The sequence below is a fragment of the Hemiscyllium ocellatum genome, chromosome 40 (genome assembly GCF_020745735.1).
Source record: "Hemiscyllium ocellatum isolate sHemOce1 chromosome 40, sHemOce1.pat.X.cur, whole genome shotgun sequence".
NCBI classification, from domain to species: Eukaryota; Metazoa; Chordata; class Chondrichthyes; order Orectolobiformes; family Hemiscylliidae; genus Hemiscyllium; species Hemiscyllium ocellatum.
Window position 1 is genome coordinate 7,465,671 of NC_083440.1, and position 25,452 is coordinate 7,491,122.

At 50.4% G+C, this 25,452-nt stretch overlaps 1 protein-coding gene across 3 annotated transcripts in view; it reads left to right on the top strand.

Annotated features, from left to right (window-relative positions):
• The first annotated feature begins 287 nt into the window (after positions 1–287).
• LOC132834477 (oxysterol-binding protein 1-like) overlaps positions 288–25,452 on the top strand; it is a 70,430-nt gene continuing 45,265 nt past the window's right edge. Inside the window, exon 1 of one of the 3 annotated variants that reach the window (XM_060853385.1) lies at positions 288–709. In XM_060853385.1, coding sequence (XP_060709368.1) covers positions 588–709 — 122 coding nt within the window. In that variant the 5' untranslated portion in view covers positions 288–587. Of the gene's footprint in view, positions 710–1,504; positions 1,520–2,604; positions 2,615–25,452 lie in introns of those variants that run through there. The other 2 variants (XM_060853386.1, XM_060853387.1) reach the window with 2 other exon arrangements.

Here is a 25,452-nt window from a genome sequence, read left to right on the forward strand (position 1 = left end):
AAACCCTTGACGAAAAGCCGTTCCAACCAATGAGAAGGCGGACCTGTTGGGGTTTGGGGGGGGAACGCAAGATGGAGGCGGGATCTGGACCCTGACGGACGGCCAGTCGCACCAATGGCCGGCGAGGGCAGTCCTGACAGACAGCCGTCTCGACCAATGAAACGCGGTGAGCGTCGACCGACAGCGATTGGGACCAATGGGAGCTTGAGAAAGGCGGTGTTGAGCGGGCAGGTCACCCAAACCCGCCCCGCGGTCTGCGCCAATGGCGTGCGGCGGCGGGGGGGAGAGGGCGGGGTGTTGTGGCAGGAGCTGGAGGAGGAGGCGCCCGGGGCCTGGAGTGACGCTCGGGAGCCGGGCGGCCGTGTCACCGTCTCCTTCCTTCGCTCGGCCTCAGGCGGCCGGGACGGAGTAGCCCCTCGCCCCTCTCTCTCTGATCCTTCCCCCGCCCAGCCCCGTCCTCAAGGCCTCAGTCCCCGCTCCCCCAGTCAGGCCTCGGCCTCTAGGCCCAGCCCGGCCCCCGGCCACCCCCACCCCGCGGGCAGTCGCTGGCGGTGGGCCCCGCGGAGAGGGAGAGCCCGCGGGCCGCCATGTCGGAGCTGAAGTCGGCGTCGGACACCTACAAGGGCTGGCTCTTCAAATGGACCAACTACATCAAGGGATACCAGCGGCGGTGGTTCGTGCTGAGCAACGGGCTGCTCAGTTACTACAGGTACCCCCCCCATGTACCCCCACCCCCATGTACCCCCCCCCACCCCCAGGTACACCCCCCCACCCCCACCCCCAGGTACACCCCCCCACCCCCAGGTACACCCCCCCACCCCCACCCCCAGGTACACCCCCCCACCCCCAGGTACACCCCCCCACCCCCAGGTACACACCCCCACCCCCAGGTACACCCCCCCACCCCCAGGTACACCCCCCCACCCCCAGGTACCCCACCCCCTCCCCCAGGTACCCCACCCCCTCCCCCAGGTACACCCCCCCCTCCCCCAGGTACCCCACCCCCTCCCCCAGGTACCCCACCCCCTCCCCCAGGTACCCCACCCCCTCCCCCAGGTACACCCCCCCCACCCCCAGGTACACCCCCCCACCCCCAGGTACCCCACCCCCTCCCCCAGGTACACCCCCCCACCCCCAGGTACACCCCCCCCCGCCCCCAGGTACCCCACCCCCTCCCCCAGGTACACCCCCCCCCACCCCCAGGTACACCCCCCCACCCCCAGGTACCCCACCCCCTCCCCCAGGTACACCCCCCCACCCCCAGGTACACCCCCCCCCCCGCCCCCAGGTACCCCACCCCCTCCCCCAGGTACACCCCCCCCCCACCCCCAGGTACACCCCCCCACCCCCCCCACCCCCAGGTACCACACCCCCTCCCCCAGGTACACCCCCCCAACCCCCCCCACCCCCAGGTACACCCCACCCCCTCCCCCAGGTACACCCCCCCACCAGGTACCCCCCCCCCTCCCCCCGGGGATGGGGGTTAGGGAGGGGGAGGGGGGCTGCTCAGTTACTACAGGTACACCCCCCCCATGTACCCCCCCTACCCCCCAGTACACCCCACCCCCCCCCACCCCCCAGTACACCCCACACCCACCCCCAACTCCACCAGGTACACACCCCCCCCCACCCCCAGGTACACCCCCTCCTGCCCCTGCCCACCCCCAGGTACACTCCCCCTCCCCCACCCCCAGGTACCCCCCCCAGATACACCCACCCCCACGTACAACCCCCCCCCACCCCCAACCCCAGACACACCCCCCAGGTACACCCCCTCTCTCCCCCCCCCCCCGGTACACCCCCCACCTCTCCTCCACCCCCCCCTCCCCCAGGTACACCCCCTCTGGTACACCCACACCCCCAGGTACATGCCACACCCCATCATTACCCCCCCACCCCCCCCAGGTACACCCCACCCCCCACCCCCCCCACCACCAGGTACAAACCACACACCCCCTGGGAAATGGAGGGTTAGGGAGGATGGGACTGCTCAGTTACTACAGGTACTCCCCCTGCCCCCAGATACCCCACCCCCTCCCCCCGGGAATGGGGGTTAGGGAGGGGGAGGGGGGGCTGCTCTGTTACTACAGGTACACACCACCCCCCAGGTACCCCCCCCCCCCCCCTCCCGTGGGGATGGGGGTTAGGCAGGAGAAGGGGGGTTCTCAGTTACTACAGGTACCCCCCCCCCCCCCCAATCCCGGGGATGGGGGTTAGGGCAGGGGGAGGGGAGAAGCCTGCTCAGTTACAAAGGAACCCACCCATCCCCTTCTGGGGGTGGGGATTAGGGAGTGGGCTGGGGGGGGTGCTGCTCAGTTACTACAGGTACCAACCCCTTTTCCCCCCCCCCCCCCCCCCCCCCCCAGGGAAATGGGGGTTAGGGAGGAGTGGGGAGGCTGCTTAGTTACTTCAGGTACCCCCCCCCCGCTTGTTGATGGGGGTTGGGGGGGGGTTGCTCAGTTACTACACGTACCCCCCTGGGCGTGGTGTGTGTGGGGGGTGGGGATCGTCTGCTCAGCTGCTACAAGTACTCCCCCCCCCCCCGGGGCTGGGGGCGCGCTGCTCAGTTATTACAGGTACCTCCTCGGGTTAGGGGGTAGCTCAGTTACTACAGGTATCCCTGCGGGATTGGGGTGGGTTAGGGAACTTCTGTTATTGCAGGTGCTCTCCCCCCGGGTTGTGGGGGGGATTAGGCGGTCTCTCAGTTATTGCAGGTACCGGAGTGAGGGCAGCTCAGTTATTGTGGGTGCTTCGGTGTTGGTAGGCCTCTCGGCTATTGCAGGTGCCCTGGAGTTGGTGGGCTGCTCAGTTAGTACGGTTACCCTAGGGTGGGTAGGTTGCTCAGTTACTAGAGCTACCCCAGGTGCTGGGTTGCTCAGTAACCAACAAAGAACATTACAGTGCAGGAATAGACCCTCCAAGCCTGCACCAATCCATATTCTCTATCTAAATCTGTCTATTTGCTAAGGATCTGTATCCCTCTGCTCCCTGTCTATTCATGGATCTGTCTAGATACATCTTAAATGATGCTATCGTACCCATCCCTACCACCTCTGCTGGCAATGCATTCCAGGCACCCATCACTCTCTGCGTAAACAATTTTGCACATACATCGCCCCTCAACTTTTCCCCTCTCACTTTGAACTCGTGACTCCTCGTAATTGAGTTCTCCAATCTGGGAAAACGTTTCTTGCTATCCATCCTGTCTACACCTCATGATTTTGTCGGCCTCTATCAGGTCCCCACCCCCTCAATCGCCGTCTTTCCAATGAAAATAATCAGCACGGAGGCACAGTGGTTAGCACTGCTGCCTCACAGCACCAGAGACCCAGGTTCAATTCCTACCTCAGGCGACTGTACAAACAGACATTCTCCCTGTGTTGGCGTGGGTTTCCTCAGGGTGCTGTGGTTTCCTCCCACAGTCCAAAAATGTGCAGGTTAGGTGAAATTGGCCATGCTAAATTGCCCGTAGTTATAGGTGAAGGGGTAAATGTAGAGAAATGGGTCTGGGTGGGTTTTTCTTCGGTAGGTCGGTGTGGTCTTGTTGGGCTGAAGGGCCTGTTTCCATGCTGTAAGTAATCTAATCTAATCTACTCAACCTCTCCTCATACCTGGTATGGAGGGTGCTAGCTAACATCCTGGTGGACCTCCTCTGCACCCTCTTCAAAGCATTCACGTCACTTTATTAATGTGGCGACCAAACTGTACGCAGTATTCCAAATGTGGCCGAACCCACATTTGTAACTTGACTTGCCAACTCTTGTACTCGATACCCCATCCGATGATGGAAAGCATGCCGTATGCCTCCTTGCCTACTATACCTGCGTTGCCACCTTCAGGGAACAATTGTACCCAAATCTCTGTGTACATTAATTTTCCCCAGGAGTTTTCCATTTACTGTATAGTTCGCTCTGGAATTGCATCTTGCGTTTGTCCAGGTTGAACTCCATCTGCCATTTCTCTGCCCAACTCTCCAATCTATCTGTATCCTGCTGTATTCCCTGACAGTCCCCTTCACTATCTGCTAATCCACCAATCTTAGTGTCCTCTGCAAACTTGCTAATGAGGCAACCTACACCTTTCTCCACATCATTTATGTATATCACCAACAGTGGTCCCAGCCTGGATCCCTGTGGGACATCACTGGTCTCCGTTTTGAGAAGCTCCCTTCCACTATTGTCTCCTGTTGCCCAACAGTTCTCCATCCATTTGGCGGGAACCCCTGGATCCCATGCAACTTCACTTCTTCAGCCTACCATGAGGAACCTTATCAAACGCTTTACTAAAGTCCCTACAAATTCTGCTCCATCCAATCCTCTAACGTTAAGTGAATCCCAGTCAGCCTTGAGAAAATTAAAATCTCCTTTCACCGCCACCTTGTTGCTCCGGCATCTTTCTCTGATCTCTCTACATATTTGTACTTCGATCTCACGTTCGCTGTTGGGAGGCCTGTATTACAGCCCCAACATTGTTACCACACCTTTCCTATTTCTGACCTCTGCCCATATTGCCTCACCGTTCGAGTCCTCCATCGTGCCTTCCTTCAGCACAGCTGTGATATCCTCTCTGACCAGTAATGCAGCTGCAAGGTTTGTAGTTCAGGTTGAAGTTTAGGGTGTAGGTCTGCTCACTGAGCTGTAGGTTTGATATCCAGACGTTTCATTACCTGGCTAGGTCACATCGTCAGTGGTGACCTCCAAGTGAATGCAACTCCTCCACTCCTTTTACCTCCCTCACTATCCCGCTGGAAGCATCGATATCCTAGGGCACATTTGCCAATCATGCCCTTCCCTTAGCCAAGTCTCAGTGATAGCCGTGACATCATACTCCCAGGAACTAATCCAAGCCCAAAGTTCATCTGCCTTAGCTACTATACTACTTGCATTAAAACAAATGCGCCACTTCCTGCTCAATTACTGCACGTACCCTGGGGCGTGGGGAGAGCTACTCCATCACCACATGTACCCCAGGTGGTGGGTGGTGCTGCACCGTCACTGCAGGATAAGAGAGAGGACAGGGGAGGTGACAGGTGTGGTAGGGGTGAGAAGGGGGCGGGAAGAGTGATCAATGCTGTGGAGAGGAGAAATTGGGGAGAGTGGGGTGGGAGAAGAGAATGAGATAGGTTGTGTTCATGAAGAGGAGCATTTTGGGGCTGAATAGAGACTAGATGAGTTGCGATTGTTTTCCTTTGCGCAGACAAAGAGGGCGCAGTATTTAGACATATCGAGTTAATCTTTAGGAAGAAACATGTCCCTTTAGCCAAGGAGTTGATGACCAAGAGGCATGAGTTTCAGATAAACAGCAGTAAGGTTAGACTTGGTTTGAGGAAGGTTTTGTTTTAACCCAGTGGATGGCGAGGACCTGGAACTCATTGTTTGTAAGGGTAGTTTGGGACCATCACAATATCCAAGTGCAAAACTAGAAACTCAGCAGGTCTGGCAGTATCTGTGGAGTGAGAAAACAGCGTTCATGTTTTGGGTCCTATGACGACGACTCAGAACTTGAACTACTTTTAAATATCTCTGTGTTTACCTGTGGCAGTATTGCGCTCATGGCAGTGGGATTAGAGTAGGTATGTGCTCGATGAAGGTGGAGGGAGGAAAGGATTGGAACGATATTGTGAAACTTGAAAGGGTTCAGAAAAGATGTACAAGGATGTTGCCAGGCTTGGAGGGTTTGAGCTATATAGAGAGATTGAACAGGCTAGGGCTGTTTCCCCTGGAGTTTCAGAGACTAAGGGGTGACCTCACAGAAGTTTACAAAATCATAAGGGGCATGGATTGGATAAATAGACGAAGTCTTTTCCCTGGGGCCAGGGAGTCCAGAACTAGTGGGCATAGAGTTTAGGGTGAGAGGGGCAAGATATGAAAGAGACCTAAGGGGCAACTTTTTCTCACAGGGTGGTATGTGTGCAGAATGAGCTGCCAAAGGAAGTGGTGGAGGCTGGTACAATTGCAACATTTAAAAGGCATTTGGATGGGTATATGAACAGGAAGGGTTTGGAGGGAGATGGGCCGGGTGCCGGCAGGTGGGACTAGATTATGTTTGGATATCTGGTCGGCATGGATGAGTGGGACCGAAAGGTCTGTTTCCGTGCTGTACCTCTCTGACTCTGAGTGAAGATGGAGAGAGAGGTGAGGAGACAGGGAGGGACCTGTTGTTGTTGCTGCTGGCATGGCTCAGTGCAGGGTCAGAATTACCCTGGAGGTTTCCTGGGTCTGAGTCACTGCTTCCTGCAGCAGGATCAACGTTCTGCTGGGCACCAATTAGTACAGCTCAACAATTCAGCCAGCTATTGGGTTGTCCACTGGGGACCGGGTTTTGAAATGAACGAGGAATCTTGATGTCACAGTTGGCCAGGCAGGAGTACGTTGTGATGGGGCTGAGATATTTTTGAAGCCGGATCTGTTTAGGCAGTCAGTTTGAATGGGAATGGAGGTAAAGATTGAAGGGTTTCTATTTGTGTCTCAGTGAGATGCAGATTGCTAATGATTGTAATTTGGGATAACACAGCTGTTATAAAAATGAAAGTGCGGGGGGTCATTTCTAGAGAAGTAGAACTATGAGTGAGGAAGTGACGCTGAACTTGTCAAGGCCTCCCTGGGAGCTCCTGTGCACAGTTCCAGTCTCTACGTCACTCTGGGGAATAGTGCATGATTCCCATCCCCATGTTGCACTGAGAACGACCATGGTCCATTCTGATTTCTGTGTAATCTAAAGGTTACTCAGCACAGTTCTGGTTTCCACATCATGCAAAAGGATAGGGGAGACGAGGGATAGGCAGAAAGAAAAGAAAATTCACATGGATGATCGCAGCCTCCGAGGCGAAACGGTGCGACGGCTCAGTGGTTAGCACTGCTGCCTCACAGCACCAGGGACACCGGGTTCGATTCCAGCCTCGGGTGACTGTTTGCACACTCTTCCCCGTGTCTGCGTGGGTTTCCTCTGGATGCTCCGATTTCCTCCCACAATCTGAAGATGAATTGCCATGTTATTTTGTTCAGAGGTGTATCGGTCAGGTGCATTAGTCAGGGCTAAATGTGGAGTAATGGGGAATGAGTTTGGGTGGGATACTCTTCAGAGGGTTAGTGTCGACTAGTTGGGCTGAAGGACCTGTTTCCACACCGTAAGGATTCTAAATAGGGTGGCACGGTGGCTAAGTGGTTCGCACTGCTGCCTCACAGCACCAGGGTCCCAGGTTCGATTCCAGCCTCGGGTGACTGTCTGTGTGGAGTTTGCGCACTCTCCCCGTGTCTGCATGAGTTTCCTCTGGGTGCTCCGGTTTCCTCCCACAGTCCAAAGATGTGCAGGCCAGGTGAATTGGCCATGCTAAATTGCCCATAGCATTTGGTGCATTAGTCAGAGGGAAATGGGACTGGGTGGGTTCCTCTTTGGAGGGTTGGTGTGGACTTGATGGGCCGAAGGGCCTGTTTCCACACTGTAGGGAACCTAATCTAATTCTAAAAATATGTCAGGGATTGCCAGACAGGCTGCAGTTCTCTCCTGCCAGGAAGAAAAGGCTGAGGGGGTGACCTGAGTGTACAACTTTCTTGGGATAGATGGAGAGATTGGCAGGCAAGCCTAGAAAAGTTTGGGGGCGTGGGGATTATAAACCACTGAGTGACTGGCAGAGCTGGTGTCGTTATTCACATGGAGTAGTTTGCTAGTTGGAAGTCAGATAGACATTCGAGGGAGAAGGGGGTTTGAGGAATGTCAATTGGGCAGCCGGTTTCTACATCATAGATACTTGGCAGCAACCACTTCAGGGTAAATGGGCCACTTAGATAATCGAGTCTGTTTCTGTCTGTCCCCACTGCACAATAGAATCGGACAGTCTTAATTCACTTTATCCATTTCCTCCTGGACACAATCTTTTGCCCCAGGAGCCCTCAAACATGGGCACTCTCGTTTTTCTTTTTAAAAAAAAAAGCTCATGAAGTTGCTGCAGTGGTTGTGAATGTTGTGCCCAGTACCTGGGTGAAATTTCAATGCTTGCCCTGGCAGACAGTCAGCAGCGTACACAGCCAAGGACACAGCTCAAAGAGGCTCCTTCCTGACTTCAGGATGTCCGAAAGCACGAGATGACCAAAGCGATGTTGTTGTTGTTTGAGCTGCACCAGCTGTTGGCATATTGGGGAAGTAACTCTGAAATTGTGCACGTTGAACCCCCACACATGTCTGTCTTATTATCCACCGTTGGTAGAAGGATAGAGATCAGGCTCAAGACACAGCACTTGTCTTGGAATCCCCTCTCAGGAAACAGGCAGACTGGGGTTTTCATTGTCCAAAAGACTCCACCTCCCTCAGCCTGGCGCTCAGTCGGCTCTGACCCCCATCCCACTTGTGCGGTGCTCCCCTTGGCCCCGACCCTCCACTCCAAGCACAGTCTTTCCCCCCCACCGGCAGTGCGGCGCTCCCTCAGTCCTGTCCAGGGGCCTGTGACTAGACTGCAGGAAATTCTGGGTCACGCTGCATTTGGCTGTCTCTTGAATGCTTCCCCGAGTTGTGGTGCTGTGTCATTCCATTGAAACATTCTGGGCAGCTGTGTGCATTGTTGTGCTCTGAATAATCTCTGTGGCTGTTGCATTGATAAGACCATAAGGCTGGTATTGACTGCTTTAATTGGACTGAATGATTGTACCCTGAATTCCTAATGGCATGCATCTGCTTTCCTGGGCCACGATGTATCTTGCAAACTGTGGACCTGTCTTTTTCCCCTGTGGACCCTTTCCTGTGTTCGAAACTGTGTGTGTGTGTGTGTGTGTGTGTGTGTGTCACTCGGCTGACAGAGAGCTCTCCCTATAGCCACCCGAGTGGAGAGACTAGCAGCTGGCCTCAGAAACTGGATGGTGTCTGTTGCATCGATCAGATTCCACCCTCCTGCATAATTTAGATTCCAGCCCTACCATCTCGAGCTCTTCTGGGCTCGGGCGTTGCGAGTGAAAGTGCTGTGACTGGTGACCCAGTGCGATCCAATATTGTTTGTAAAGCTGAATTATTCAGAGCTTCGCATGATGTTTGCTGGGTTTTCTTTCCCCAATGAAAGCAGATCTCCCCGAGTTGGACGTGCTGGAACTGGTCCTCTGGCCCATGCTTTGTCTTTCATTTGTCGAATGTTTGTCGTCGTTAAACTCAGTTGCCCGTCTTTGTCCTGGTGCAGAGTTCCTCATTCTCCCCACTCTCTGGGTGAGGCAGTTGTTCCTCACTATCCGGTTGGGTGACTAAGCGTTGACCTTGATGCCCTGGAAGTTGGCACTTCCCCACAAAGGAAGGTAGTTACATTGTGGTAATGTCACTGGCTATCATTCCGGCAACTTAGGTTAATTTTCAGTGGACAAGCGTTCGAGTCTGGATCGTAATGGAGTCATAGAGATATACATAACGAACACAGGCGGTATGGTCCAACCTGTTCATACCGACCAGATATCCGAACCTAATTTCGTCCCATTTGCCAGCACTTGGCCTATATCTCTCCAAACCCTTCCTATTCGTATACCCATCCAGATGCCTTTTAAATGTTGCAATTGTACCAGCATCCACCACTTCTGCTGGTAGCTCATTCCTTACATGTACCACCCTTTGCCCCTTAGGTGTCTTTTATATCTTTCCCCTTTCACCCTCGACCTATCCCCTCTAGTTCTGGACTCCCCGGCCCCAGAAATAAGACCTTGTCTGTGGTGAAACTTTGAACTCAATGTTGAGAATTGGAATAAAAAACCTTTCCCCAGAGAGGACCAAGTGCTGATTGTTGTCTGAAAGCCTTCAGGGTCACTGATGCCCTGTTTTGGGTTGGAGATCTGCCATCCAGACCCGAAGCAGTGACTGTTGCCTTAGCGGCTTGGGAATGGGCAAGCTGACAATTCCCATGATTCAATGAAAAGGAATGCCTGCTCTGTCAGAACTTCAGTTTGGTCAGTCACTTGACTTGCTGCTTTACTTCTAACATGCTCTGAGCCCGATTGTTATTGAGCTACATCCTTTGTTCACAATCCTCCCCCTTGGCCTGCACCTTTCACTTGCACTGGGTCTTACATGGCCTTCAACTTGAATTGAATTTCTGTCGGGCCCTATTGAGTTCTTGAGGGGTGTCCCCCAAGTGGCGAACGGTGGAAATGTTTGCCACTCTGTTCAGTCCGCAAGTGCTTTGCCAGTCAGTTGGTTGAGGGAAAGCGAGGTCTGCAGATGCTGGAGATCAGAGCTGAAAATGTGTTGCTGGAAAAGCGCAGCAGGTCAGGCAGCATCCACGGAGCAGGAGTTTCGACATTTCAGGCATAAGCCCTTCTTCATTCCTGAAGAAAGCTTATGCCCGAAACATTGAATCTCCTGTTCCTTGGATGCTGCCTGACCTGCTGCGCTTTTCCAGCAGCACATTTTCAGTTGGTTGAGGGAGCATGTCGTTGCACCCAGATCCCTTTGCAGATCCCAACCCTCCCGGATCCTCAACCCCAAGTTGACCCGAATCTGTCCACGTTGCAGCTGACATCACGTCCTGCTTTCCCGTCCCCACCCTGTCCCATTTAACAGCGTCTCACCTACTTGAGCGTGCACAAGATATGTAAGGCAGTTTCTGAGCTCCCCCTTGGACTCCACCTTCAGCTGTCCCAAGCTGAACGTGTGAACGTATTAAAGAGTAGAAGGCGACTGATTGAGCCTCGGTACTGCTCGGCCATTTGATAAGGCTGTGTTTTGGGTTCCTCATCTTCCCCATTGCTTTCTGTTCCCAAAAACCTGTGATTTCTCCCTGCCTGCCTGCCTGCCTGCCTGGAATGTGTCAACCTCCATTTGAAAGACATTCAGAGACTGATTCGGCTATTATAAAGTTGCACAATCCTCTGACAGAGCAACATTCCAGTCATGCCTGTCCCCTTGTTGGTCTCAGCCACCACTGGAATCAGCATCTCCATGCGAATCTTGTCAAGACCATGTTATAGACTTTGCTTGCTGACCCACAATGCCTTAAACTCTGGAAGTGGCTCAGTTCTTTTGAACGCTCTTAAAAACAGAGCCAGTCTGTCCATTCTTTGCTCATTAGACGTCCTGCTCGTTTCTGGTTTCAGTCGAGTGATCTATCTGCCCCCAGTTTATTTCCATGCTTGCTTAAGTAAGGACTTAAAGGCTGCGTATGGTATTTGAGATGAGCTCTCTCTAAAGCCCTGCAAAATCTGGAATTCCTTCACGAAAGTGTCTGTGTGGAGACTCGAAAGGAGAATGTTGACGAAGCTGCATCTCTTTGATCAAGCTTTACATCTTGTGGAATTTGGTTTTAAATTAATTATATACAGCATCGTCCAAAGTGGGAGGCAATGGCCTAGTGATGATATCGCTGGACTCCTGATCTGAACCCAGGTTCGAATCATACCTTGAGAGATGGTGGATAATTTTTTTTCAAAATTGGCATTAAGAGTCTAATGAAATCATTGTCCATTTTTGGAAAAGCCCCCTCTGGTTCTCCAGTGTTGTTTGGGGAAGGAAACTGCCATCCTCGTCTGGTCTCACCCTGTGTGTGACTCCAGAACCACAGTAAATGTTGGCCTTGCCCTGCGACAGCCTCATCCTGTGAATGAATTTCTTAAATCAAAAATGTGGCGTGCCTTGTGCCAGCATCGAACTGGCAAGTGCAGTCACATTGTGTACAGGAACACTCCCGTTCATTGAGCGGAGTCATTGGCGTGTCCTTGACTCTGCTGTGAAGGATACTTAGCTGTGGAGCCTGGTGATTAGGCCTGTAGTCAGATCTTCCATCTGTATTCTTCACTGTCTGGCAAGGCAGTCTGCTGTTTGCCCTGGCCCCAGGTTGCTTTTCAATCTGCCTTTCTCTCTCCTCCTCCTTTCACCCCACCATCACTACCCTGTGGCCTCTTGTCCTTAGGAAGAGGCTTCGGGTTTGGAAGAAAGATCTGACCGTGCCCCACTCAGCACCAGCACCCTCGCACCTCGCTACATCAGTGTACAGCCTGACAGAAAAGTGCCCCATCAGAGTGGAGCAGCCAACTTCGCTTGGAGCCTTCTCTCTCATTTCAGAAGACTGAATTAAAACTGGGGTTATCAGCAATCTCTTTCACCTTTATGTTGTCTGGTGGAACCCCAGAATAGTCATGGGGCAGGGGAAGGGGTCCCTATCCCTCCCAGGTGTCTGTGACCTTTCATGTCGAAAGGTGCTTCCTAACATGACCCTTTTAAAGTGTCAGCCCTCGGGTTAAACTTCTGAAACCTTCCCCCCCACCCCCAACCCACCCATAAGAGGAAATGGGGTTGACATTAGAAGTTGTCACTTCTTCAATTACCTTGAACAGATGACCCCTGACCAAACTTTACTCTGAATACATGCCAGCCCTTTGCAGCCTGGCCTCGATTTAACGCAGTTCACCCTCGAATCGTGTCTAGAACCTTTGCACCCTCTGCGGAGTCATGATTCAACGTGGTACTTCTGGCTGCTGTCCAGGAAGAACTCGCCCTGGCTGCTCTCCAGGAAGGATTTGCTAATCGACTTGTGTGTTTGCACGCCGACAGAAGCAAGTCACCCAAGTGTGCTTTCAAAAGATAAACCCAGTCGATGAGGTGGTTTGCGAGGCACATCTGTAAGAGGAGCAGTGTCAAAACGCAAAGAGCCTTTCGAGCGGAACTTGGCAGCTAAAAGTGCAACTGCCAACGATAGAACGACTGGATTCAGGCATGCTCAGTGTAGTCAAGATTGTGCAGTAGGGCAGCACAGAAGCTCCGTGGGTATCACTGCTGCCTCGCAGTGCCCAAGGCCCAGGCACCTCCATGTGCAGTTTGCACATTGTCCCCGTGCCTATGTGGGTTTCCTCCGGGTGCTCCGGTTTCCTTCCACAATCCAAAGGTGCGCAGGTTAGGGTGAATAGGCCATGCTACATTGTCCCAGAGTGACCAGGCCAGTCTGATTAGCCAATGGAAATGCAGGGTTACAGGAATAGCGTTGGGTCTGGGTGTGATGCTGTTCAGAGGGCCCATGTGGACCCCAGTGGGCAAAATGGCCTGCTTCCAAACTGTGATTGGAAGTTGGAGGTGGTGGAGGAACTGGTAATGGCAAGTGCTGTCAGGACTGTAGTAGTTTCGGAGGTAGGGAAGGCTGTCTACGCTGGGTAATGTGACAGAGATAGGGTTCCACAAGGTCCTCGAGATTAGGGTGTGAGTGCATCGACAGTGCTGTTAGTGGGGAGAGTCCCATGACTTGAACCCAGCAACAGTGAAGTATTAGCTTGATGATTTAATGCAGTGTGTTTTGTTGATGTGTCACCGCTGCAATTGTGTGGTTGGTATGGCATCCATCACCAATATATCGGGCTACTTCTGTACTTTGCGTTTGGTTTCTCGTTGGCTGGGTTGCGATGTGGAGTGACACCGACTGGAGCCTGGTGTATCGCAGGGAGCAGTGCCCGGTCCATTACTGCTTGTGATATTCACAAATGTTCACGATGGAACTCTAGATAGTGATAGATTTAGGACAGATATCAGGGGTAGTTTCATTCCTCAGCAGTAGAGGCATAGAACGGCCTGCCTGCAACAGTAGTAGACTCATGGGTGTTAAGGGCATTTAAATGGGCATTGGACATACATACAGATAATGATGGAATGGTGTAGGTTAGATGGGCATCAGATTAATTTCACAGGTCGGCCCAACATTGCAGGCCAAAGGGCCTGTACTGCGCTGTAACGTTCTATGTTCTATGGGCCTGTTGAGTTGGAGGAAGAGGGGTGTGTGTGGATGTAAATTTAGGGATGACAGAGATTGGCTGGGTGGTTGACAGTGAGAAGGGAGGCGTTACGTTGCAGAAGGTTGGACATAAGGGCAATTCTAGGTAGGTGGAATTTAATCCTGATAAATGTGAGGTAATGTACTTTGGAACAAGATGAAGGAGTACTCAACGAGGAAGCTCAGGGAGCTTCTAGACAACAGTGCTAACTACGTGCCTCAGTCATTTTCTCCAGCAGCCACTCTGTGTGAAGAGGTTGTCACTCAGATCCTCCTCAAACCTTTCCCACTCTCACTTCAAACCTCTGCCCTCTCATTTTCAGAGAATATGCATTCATCCTATCTATGCCCCTCGTGACCTTATGCATGTCAGTACGATCATCTCATTGTCCTACGTTCCAAGGAATAAAGTCCTATCCTGTTAGGCCACCTTTGGATGACTGCATTCAGTTTTGGCCTCCCTCTTATAGGAAGTTTGTTGCAAAGCTTGAAAGAGTTGAGAAATAATTTACAAGGATGTTGCCTGGGTTTGGAGTGCTTGAGCTATCGGGAGAAGCAGAATAGCCTTTTTCCCTGGAGTGTTGGAGGCAGGGTTCCCACTGGCCATTGTGGAACTCGGGAGCAGAGGTTCAGGCTGAGGGGGGCATGATATAAAAGGGACCGAAGGGGCAACCTTTTCACACAGAAGGTAAACTCGGTATGGAATGTGCTACCAGAGGACGTGCTGGAGGCTGGTACAACTAGAGCATTTAAGAAGCATCTGGATGGGTGTATGAATAGGAAGTGTTGAAAGGAATATGAGCCAGAAGTTGATGAATGGGATGAGATTTATACAGGGTAGCTTTTCGGCATGGCCAAGGTGGATCGAAGGGTCTGTTTCTGTGTTGTCTCCTGACCACTCTGGGCCCTGTTCTGCGACTCTGCTCCCCTTGTCCACAACCTCCACCAGTGGAAACTATCTTGATCTACCCTGTCTTTTTCTGTCAAGAGTTCAATCAGATCACCCCTTGATCTGCTAAATTGCTGGAGGTAGCAGGGCCCTAATTTGGATCATCTCTCCTCAGAACATAAGTGCAGGTGTCATTCTTGTAAGCCCACATTGTATTCCCTCCTGGGCTGATACAGCCTTCCTGAGATTTGCTCACCGTGGGGCTTCTTAGAAAACAACGTAACTTCTGCACCTTTATACTCCACCCAGAGTATTGTCAGTATCTTTGCCTTTGCTGTTTAATCATCCTTCCCACCTGAGCTACCCCATCATTGCTAGTTTAAAGCCAAGGGGAGTTTTAGAGAGTTGCATCAAACCCTGCTGTGCAGACGCCCGACCATTTCGTCTTCATATTTGTATTCCGTGCAATAAAGAGAAAAGGGGCGCGTTTTTATACCACTTTACACGTTGCCGGCCATTCTTACAGGGCTGTGCGGCAACTGAAATGAAGCATTCAGTGTTGTTGTCTTGGGAAGCGGGCAGCCAAGGTGCCAATGCAAGTTCCCACCAAGCGGCAAGTTTATATGTTGGTTTTTGACATTCTTTGACGGGGTGTGGACGACAAAGCCAGCCTTTGTTTCACATCCCTAACTGCCTCGAACCCTGCGGCTTTAAAGGCCATTTCACAGACCAGTTAAGAGACAGCGTTTTTGTTTCATTGACTTGATTTATTCCGGGCGTGTAGGAGTTACTCTGTAGGTCAGTCTTGCCCATCCCTCCTGCCCAGGATGCAGTATTGAGTCAGTCACCTTGGTGTTATAGGTGACACCATAGAAGGATAGCAGCTTTCCTTTCTCAACAAACGTTAAGTCGGCTTTACAACAATAGACACTGGTTACGTGGTTTTTCCCGAAGTTAATCTTTGATTCGAGACTTCTGTTGAATTGCCCTTCACCTGACGGGCTGGGATTTGAATCACTATCTCCAAAATGCTTGAATGGAGTTATTGATTAGTCGACTCGTGATGTTAGCACTTCCTTCTCTTTTCCCATCCCATCCCCCTCTAGCTCCATATTGCTGCAGGTCGGGCCAGAACTGCATAGAAAAACCCGGGAACATCCAAATGTTCTGGTACTCCTTTCTCGGGTTGGGGGGGAGGGGGGTGGGGGGGGGAAGAGTTTCGGGCGTGATCCGAGGAAGGTGTTTTAAATACTTGATACGTTTTGATGCCGATGTTCTTTCGGGGGAGTTTAACAGCATAGGAACCGATGCAAATTCATTCAGGAAAAAGCTTTACGTTGGGCAAAATTTGAGCGCACAATGAATGCAGGAGTCCTTCCCGAAAGAGCGTGGGCGAATCAGCTAGCTTTTTTACAACAATCAAAATTAGTCTCATGGTCTCAATTGATTGAGTTTTTGACAAAGTAATGGAGGATTGATGAGGGTAGAACGATGGATTTGATCTGTATGGACTTGAGTAAGGCCTTCAACAAGGTTCCCCATTGGAGACTGGTTTGCGAGCTTAGACCACATGGAATACAGGGAGAGCTAGATTGAGTCACAGAGTCCGAGGGATGTGCAGCACGGAAACAGACCCTTCGGTCCAATGTCCATGCCGACCAGATATCCAAACCCATTTTAGTCCCACCTGCGAACACCTGGCCCATATCTCTCCAAACCCTTCCTACTCATACACCCATCCAGATGCCTTTTCAATGTTGTGATTGTACCAGCCTCCCTCAATTCCACTGGCAACTCATTCCATACACGTACCACCTCTGAGTGAAAACGTTGCCCCATATGTCTGTTTTATATTTTTCCCCCTCTCACCCTAAACCTATGCCGTCTAGTTCTACTCTTCCCCACCCCAAGGAAAATACTTTGTCTATTAATCCTATCCATGCCCCTCAAGATTTTATAAACCTCTATAAGGTCACCCATCAGCCTCTGACGCTCCAGGGAAAATGACCCCAGCCTACTCAACCTCTCCTTGTAGCTCAAATCCTCCAACCCTGGCAACATCCTTGTAAATCTTTTCTGAACCTTTTCAAGTTTCACAACATCTTTCCGATATGCAGGAGACCAAAATGCAATATTCCAATAGTGGCCTAACCCATGTCCTGTACAGCCACAATATGACCTCCCAACCAACCCCTGTACTCAATACTCTGACCAATAAAGGAAAGCATACCAAACACCTGCGCTATCCTATCTACCTGTGACTCCAATTTTCAAGGAGCAATGAACTTGCACTCCAAGGTCTCTTTGTTCAGCAACACTCCCTCATACCTTCCCATTAAGTGTATAAATCCTGCTAAGATTTGCTTTCCCAAAATGCAACACCTCACATTTTTATAAATTAAACTCAGTCTGCCATTTCTCAGCTCATTGACCCAACTGATCAAGATCCTGTTGTAATCTTTGCTATCCATTACACCTTCAATTTGGGGGGTCATTTGCAAGCTTACTAACTATGCCTGTTATGCTCACATCCAAATCATTTATGTAAATGATGAAAAGTAGTGGACCCATCACCGATCCTTGAGGCACTCCACTGGTCACAGGCCTCCAGTCTGAAAAACTACCCTCCACCATCACCCTCTGTCTTCTACCTTTCAGCCAGTTCTCTATCCAAATGGGTAGTTCTCCCTGTACTCTGTGAGATCTAACCTTGCTAATCAGCTTCCCATGGGAAACCTTGTTGAATGCTTTACTGAAGTCCATATAGATCACGTCCACCGTTCTGCCCTCAACAATCCTCTTTGTTACTTCAAAAAACCCAGTCAAGCTTGTGAGACATGATTTCCCATGCAAAAAGCCATGTTGACTATCCCGAATCAGTCCTTGTCTTTCCAAATACATGTACGTCCTGTCCCTCAGGATTCTCTTGAACAACTTGCCCCACCACTGACATCAGGCTCACTGGTCTACGGTTCCTGGTTTGACCTTAGCACCCTTCTTAAACCATGTTAGCCAACCTCCAGCCATTTGGGTACAGAACTGGCTCGAAGGTAGAAGGCAGAGAGAGGTGGTGGAGGGTTGTTTTTGAGACTGGACACCTGTGACCAGCAGTGTGCCCTAAGGGTCAGTGCTGGATCCACGACTTTTTGTCATTTATATAAGTGATTTGGATGTGAGTACAGGAGGCGTAGTTAATAAGTTTGCAGATGACACCAAAATTGGAGGTGTAGTGGACAGCGAAGAAGGTTATCTCAAGTTACAATGGGATCTTGATCAGATGGACCAGTGGGGCTGAGGAGTGGCAGCTGGAGTTTAGTTGAGAGGTGCTGCATTTTGGTAAAATAAATCAAAGTCGAACTTATACACTTAATGGTAAGGTACTAGGGAGTGTTGCTGAACTGAGAGTTTGGAGTGCAGGTTCATAGCTGAAAATGTGTTGCTGGTTAAAGCACAGCAGGTTAGGCAGCATCCAAGGAACAGGAAATTCGACGTTTCGGGCCAGAGCCCTTCATCCTGATGAAGGGCTCTGGCCCGAAACGTCGAATTTCCTGTCCCTTGGATGCTGCCTAACCTGCTGTGCTTTAACCAGCAACACATTTTCAGCTCTGATCTCCAGCATCTGCAGACCTCACTTTTTACTCTACAGTGCAGGTTCATAGTTCCTTGAAAGTAGAGTTGCAGGTAGATAGGACAGTTAAGGCATTTGCTAGTTTTCTTTAATTGGTCAGAGTATTGAGTATAGGAATTGGGAGGTCATATTGCAGTTGTACAGGACGTTGGTGAAGCCATTTTTGGAATATTGCACGTTAGGAAAACTGGTCAGCATGGACGAGTTGGACCGAAGGGTCTGTTTCTGTGTGGTTTTTGATTGTGCCTCTGATTACATTAAATTCAGCCAATTGTCATGGTGGGATTTGAATTCTTAACCCCAGAACATTGTCATCTTTTAAATGCATTCATGTGGACAACCAGTGGGCGTGGCCGTTTGGTCCCTGCAGTGTCACTGAATCATCCAATGACAGTCTGTCGCTCAACGAAACACAAGGCGTTTGGTATGCTTTCCTTTATTGGTCAGAGTATTGAGTACAGCAGTTGTGAGGTCGTGTTGTGGCTGTACAGGACATTGGTTAGGCCACTGTTGGAATATTGCTTGTAATTCTGGTCTCCTTCCTATCGGGAAGATGTTGTGAAACTTGAAAGGGTTCAGAAAAGATTTACAAGGATGTTGAACCGAAAGAGAAAATGCTGGAAAATCTCAGCAGGTCTGGCAGCATCTGTAAGCAGAGAAAAGAGCTGATGTTTTGAGTCTAACCTGACTCTTTGACAAACCCTTTACAAGGATGTTGCCAGGGTTGGAGGATTTGAGCTATAGAGAGGCTGAACAGGCTGGGGCTGTTTTCCCTGGAGTGTCGGAGGCTGAGGGGTGACCTTATAGAGGTTTACAAAATTATGTGGGGCATGGATAGGATAAATAGGCAAAGTCTTTTCCCTGGGGTGGGGGAGTCCAGAACGAGAGGGGTATAGGTTTAGGGTGAGAGGGGAAAGATATAAAAGAGACCTAAGGGGCAACTCTTTCATGCAGAGGGTGGTACGTGTATGGAATGAGCTGCCAGAAGATGTGGCGGAGGCTGGTACAATTGCAACATTTAAGAGGCATCTGGATGGGTATATGAATAGCAAGGGTTTAGAGAGATATGGGCCGGGTGCTGACAGGTGAGATGAGATTGTGTTGGGCTATCTGGTCGGCATGGACGGGTTGGAGCAAAGGGTCTGTTTCCATGCTGTACATCTCTCTGACTCCAAGCCACTCCGCCACCGATGTTCAGTCAGAGCAGTGTCGACCATGTGCAAGACGCACTAGAGAGATTCAGCAACACTTCCTAGACCCCAGCTGCCGAGCCCATGACCACTACCATCTGGAAGTACGGGAAAATACTACCCTACCTTGGAAGTTTCCATCTGAGGCTGGGAAAGCATAGCAGGCCAGGCAGTGTCTGAGGAGCAGGAGAATCAACGTTTTGGACATGAGCCCTTCATTAGCAATGCGGAGTGGGAAGGGGGCTGAGAGATAAATTGGGGGTGGGGGGGGGTCGGACTAGGAAGCAGTTAGTTGGAGATGCGATCGGTGGGCGAAGCTGGAGAGTGTGGGGGTTACAGTGATAGGTCAGTGGGGAGCATAGAGCAGTTGGTGGGAAGGAAATGGACTGGTCAAAAGGGTGGTGCCGAGTTGGAGGGTTGGATCTGGCGTGGAGTGGAGGGTGGGAAGGCAGATTTGGAAACTGGTAGTTGATGTTGATGCTGTGTGTTTGAAGGATCCCAAGGTGGAAGATGAGGCATTCTTCCTCCAGTTGGAGGGTGGCTTTCCTGCTCCTGTCCCCTGAGATGCTGCTGTGCTTTTCCGACATCACCCTTTACAACTGAGTCTCCAGCGTCAGCAGTCCTCACCTTCTCCTGTGTTCTATTGGGCCTTGAGTTATTCCTTGTAGCATTTCCTTGTCTGGAGACCATTTTAACTGTGGTCAAATCAGTTTTGATGGTCTTTTAACGATTTTGTCAAGATTGAAAGAGAAAAAGTTCTGTCTTTCTTCCCGCTGCGGGTGTGGTCCAGGGTGGGAGATGACCTGGCGGATTGATCATCTTAAAGTTAGAGTCAGGCCAGTCAAGTGCGAAGTTGGAAAACACTTATCTACATGAAAGGATCAGAGACATGGGGAGCGAGTCCCTCTAAACGTGGTCATTGTGAGTTCAGTTAGTATGTATGCAGTCCCTGGGTTGTGAACGGCTTCCCTTCTGGAGTGGTTTGCAAGTCAGAACACCGTGGAGGGCAGTGTAAAGCAGCTGTTTGTAAGAGCAAGAAATGTTTGTGTGTGGGGTCTTCAAAATTACCCCCCCTCTTAGAAATGAGTGTTTGCAAGTCAGACATTTGTAAATTGAAGACTCCCTGGGCCCTCGATGGGTAAAGGTTTCATACTAAAGGATCGTGGAACCGAGGTGGCTGAACAATGTTTGAGATGCTAACAGTGCTGGTGATGTTTAATGGACAAACATCCACAAGGGGTCTGCTGTTCCTGTGCAGCAGATCTAGGGGACTGTGTGCCATGCCATCTTCCGATGCTGTTTGCCTGCCCTTCACCTCTATGCTTTTGACAAAGTTTCTGTCTTTGTACCTTTGACATGAGACCCCAAACATTTCACGGCTTTGTCGCGTGGTAGCCCAGTCCTGGACTGTATTTTACGTGTTCGTTGCCTGAGCGAGTGCCTCCTGCTGTTTAGCAACCAGGGATTACGCTGAGCCACCACGGCCTCAGGAGCACTTGCAATCTTCTGCTTTTCATCTCACCTTGCTGCCAAATGAAAGCCCGAAAGGGGTGAACTACAGGTGCATACGCGGCGTAAACATGAGTAGTGCGATCGTGTGTCCACTGACGGTATCGTTTGCTCATCCATTATTTACAGAGTAGCAATGCAGTTTGACGTGGCGAGTGCGGTGGCTGACACTGAAACCTCTCCCACTATGGAACTGTACAAACAGAAGGAGCAGTGCCACAGGTGGTTGGCTGTTGGGACTAGCCAAGGGCAAGTTGGAAGATTATGAGGAGCATTAATATGCAGCACCTCTCACTGTTGCTGGGGCAAGTGCTTCTCAGGCCACGAACTTCTGTGCTTAATTGAAACATAACCACTGTTGTGATTTGACGACAGTTCACAGCAAGCTGTGACTAAGTGCAGTCATGCTTACTTGTTGGCTTTGGAGTCTGTTTTGACCCAGCACACATGCTTGCCACTTCGAAATAGCAGCTCTGGGTGTCTCGTAGAACCTGTGCAAGGAGGGTGTCTGTTTTCCCATAATCTATCATTCCCCTGCAACTTCAGATCTTGATTTTTGTGACTAATTCTCTCGTCTAAGTCACTGTTCAGTCTCCTTCCATTCTCGTTGGAGACCGTAGACAGTTCTGTGTGACTTGGCTGGATAGTTAACCGGGAAATGTTGGACTGACAGAGAACTGCTGGTGACCTTGTGTGCAACAACAGAACTGCCTCCACCATTTAGTCACCCCCATGACTAAAACCTCCCGCATCCCCTCGGCAAATTAATCCAACCATCCTCTGGTTTCACTCCCCCTTCTGGGTGATTCAGAGAAGTTTTAATGTAAAGCTTTTTGTAACCCGCGCCACTTTGCATATATCTCTGAGTGCAGATCATTCTCAAAATAGCTTTCAAACCTGACCTGTCATCGTGTAAGATTGGACTTTGCTATGTAGTAAAATAAGCTTTCTTTGCATTGCACTGCAGTTGTCATGTGTGTGGCCATTAGACGAGGTTAGCTCGATCTATCTCCCTCCCTGTTTACATTAAAGAGACTCATTTCATCTGTAAACTGAAGTAATGTCCACAGACTGGATGATTAATGCATGTGAGAAATAAGTGTGAATGCTGAGGTCTTTCTCCCCTTGCTTATCTTCCCTTTAAAGACTGGTATCCCTTTGTTTTTAAATGGCCCAGGGACACTGCTCCCCTGTTTTAGTATCAGAAGCTGCATTGTGGAAAGTATTTATCGAGGCCTTTGTCGATGGGGAGGTCAGGACACTCTTATCTCCCCAGTGGTTTATTAACCCAGGATTGGAATATGAGTCAGCGTGACTCACGCTGCTCCCTTGGACATTAAACTCTCTTTGAAAGCGCGTCTTGCCAAATTGTACGGGAATGGAATTGTTCAGCACAAGGAGTGCCAGCTGTGGCTGGGCGGGTGGCACTCTTGCACCCAAGGTCACAGGGTCAGCATCTGCTCGAGAGACCTGGGGCGCACGTCCAGTTCGACAACGGTGTCTGTAGTGAGGGAGATCAACCATAAGGGGGCGCCAGGCTGTGGCAGGGTCTGCCCTTGGGGTGGGGGCAGCACGCCAAGCGATGGGAGGATCAGCCTTGAGGGGTTTCTGCGTTCTTTGAAATCGGAATCCAACCGAGCAAGTAGAGGAGTCCCTGCTGTCTTGGGCCCGGGTGTGTTAATCCCATACCTGTCATCGCCCGTTCTTAAAAAAAAAAAGCTGCTGATCTGGTTACTCTGTGTGTGATTATGGTAGTGAGTTTGGCTGCTGCAGCACATCGATCCCTAATTGGTTCGGAAGTGCTTTGGGAGTTGTCGAAAGAAGCTTTGGACATGCATTGCCCTGATCAGGGAAGGGAGATTCCTGATTCCCGGAAGGCGGGGTAGTATGGAGGCAGGCTGGAAAAGCTGACAATAAAACACGGAACAGTACAGCAGAGAAACAGGCCCCTCGACCCAAGATACTGTGCTGAGTGTGATGTCGAATTAAATCAGTTCCTTCTGCCTGCCCGTGGTCCATTGCTCTCCATTCCTTCCATATCCATGTGTTTATCTGTAACTCCCTTAAACACACTAGCGTATCTGGCTGCACCACTATCCCTGGCAGTGCATTCCAGACACGTCCCACGCTGTTTCAAAAAAAAAACTGGCCCCTCACATCTCCTTTTGAACTTTCCTTTTTCTTCCCTCAAACACAGGCCCCCGGTTTTACGACATTTCAACTTTCGCGGGAGATATTATGACTGTCATCCGTATCTCTGCATCTCCGAATTTGACAGACTTTCATCAATGATAGACCTCGGTGTTGTGGCCATTTTGGAGACATGGATAGAGCAGGGTCAGGAATGAATGTTGCAGGTTCCAGGGTTTACATCTTTCAATAAGGACAGTGAAGGCGGTAAAAGAGGGGGAGGTGTGGCCTTGTTAGTCAAGGACGGTATAATGGTGGCTGAAAACATTTTCACGAGGACTCGTCGACTGAGATAGTATAGGCTGAGGTTAGAAACAGGAGAAGAGAGGACACACTGCTGGAGTTTTTTTCTAGGCCTCAGCAGAGTTCCGGGGAGGTGGAGGAGAGGATCGGCAAAACTATTCAGTGTAGGAGTGAAAGGAACAGGGTGGTCATTATGGGGGGCTTTAACTTCCCCAACATCGACTGGAAATGCTATAACTCTAGTACGTCGGATGGATCAGTTTTTGTCCAACGTGTACAGGAGGGTTTCCTGACACAGGATGTCGAAGGGCCGACAAGAGGGGAGGCCACACCGAATCTGATGTTTGGTAATGAACCAGGCCAGGTGTTTGGTTTAGTGGCAGATGAGCAGTTTGGAGAGAGTGACCGTAATTCAGTTACTTTTAGTTGAGCGATGGGAAAGGATAGGTATGTGCCACAGGACAAGAGTTATAGGTGGGGGAAGAGCAATTATAATGTGATTAGGCAAGACTTAGGATGCATAGAATGGGGTAGCAAAATGTAGGAGATGGGGACAATTGAAAGATGGAGCTGGTTTAAGGAACAGATATTGTGTGTCCTTGATAGGTATGTTCCTGTCAGACAGGGAGGAAGTGATGAGGAAAGGGAACCTTGGTTTACTAAAGAAATTGCATCTCTTGTTCAGCAGAAGGAGGCTTATGTGACGTTGAGACGTGATGGTTCAGATGAGGAGATAGAAAGTTACAGGTTAGCCAGGAAGGATTTAAAGAGAGAGTTAAGAGTAAGGAGAGGACGTGAGCAGTCTTCAGGTTGAATTGAGGAGAAACCTAAAACTTTCTGTCGGTATGTGAGGAATAAAAGGATGGCTAGGGGAGCAATAGAGCCAGTCAAATGCAGATGTGGGAAGTTGAAGGTGGACCCTGTGGAGACCGGAGGGGTGCTAAACAAATATTTGTCATCTGATTTACTAAGGAAAAAGAGAATGTTGTCGATAATGAGAAACGGGATGTTAGGCAATAAAGGATAGAGCTGAAAATGTGTTGCTGGTTAAAGCGCAGCAGGTCAGGCAGCATCCAAGGAACAGGAAATTCGACGTTTCGGGCCAGAGCCCTTCATCAGGAATGAGGAGAGGGTGCCAGGCAGGCTCAGATAAAAGGTAGGGAGCATAAGATAAAGGATAGAGGTTAGTAAGGAAGAGGTGTTATCGATTGAAGAAGGCATGAAAGTAGACCAGTCCCCGTGCTGGATGGGATTTATCGGAGGATTCTCTGGGAAGCTGGGGCGGACATGTTGGAGCCTTTGACCTTGATCTGAGTCGTCATTGTCTGCAGGTTTAGTACCAGAAGTCTGGAGGATTGCAAATGTGCCCTTGTTCAAGTAGGGCAGCAGAGATGACCCAGGGAATTATAGACCAGTGCACCGTACGTCTGTTGTGGGAAAAGTTTTGGAAAAGATGACAAGAGATAGGATTTGTAATCTTCCTGCAATCAAATTGTTGCATGTAGGAAGTCCACATGGTTTCGTTAAGGGCAGGTCGTGTCTCACAAACCTTACTGAGGTTTTTGAGAAGGTGACCAAACGTGGATGAGGGTAGGGCAGTTGATGTGGTGTACATGGACTTCAGTAAAGCCTTTGATAAGGTTCCACATGGTAGGCTGTTGGAGAAAATACCGAGGCATGGGATTGAGGTTGATTTAGCAGTTTGGATTAGGAACTGGCTTTCTGTCAGAAGGCAGCGAGTGGTGGTTGATGGAAAATATTTAGCCTGGAGTTTGGTTACTAGTGGTGTGCCACAAGGATCTGTTTTGGGACTCTGCTGTCTGTCATTTTTATAAATGACTTGGGCACAGGGAAAAGTGGATGGGTTAGTAAGTTTTCAGATGACACTAAAGTCGATGGAATAGTGGACAGTGTGGAAGAATGTTACAGGTTGCAGGGGGACTTGGATAATCTGCAGAATTGGGCTGAGAGGTGGTAAATGGAGTTCAATGCAGATAAGTGTGAGGTGATGCATTTTGGGAAGAATAACTGGAAGGCAAAATACTGAGTCAATGGACAGATTCCTGGTAGTGTCGATGTGCAGAGGGAT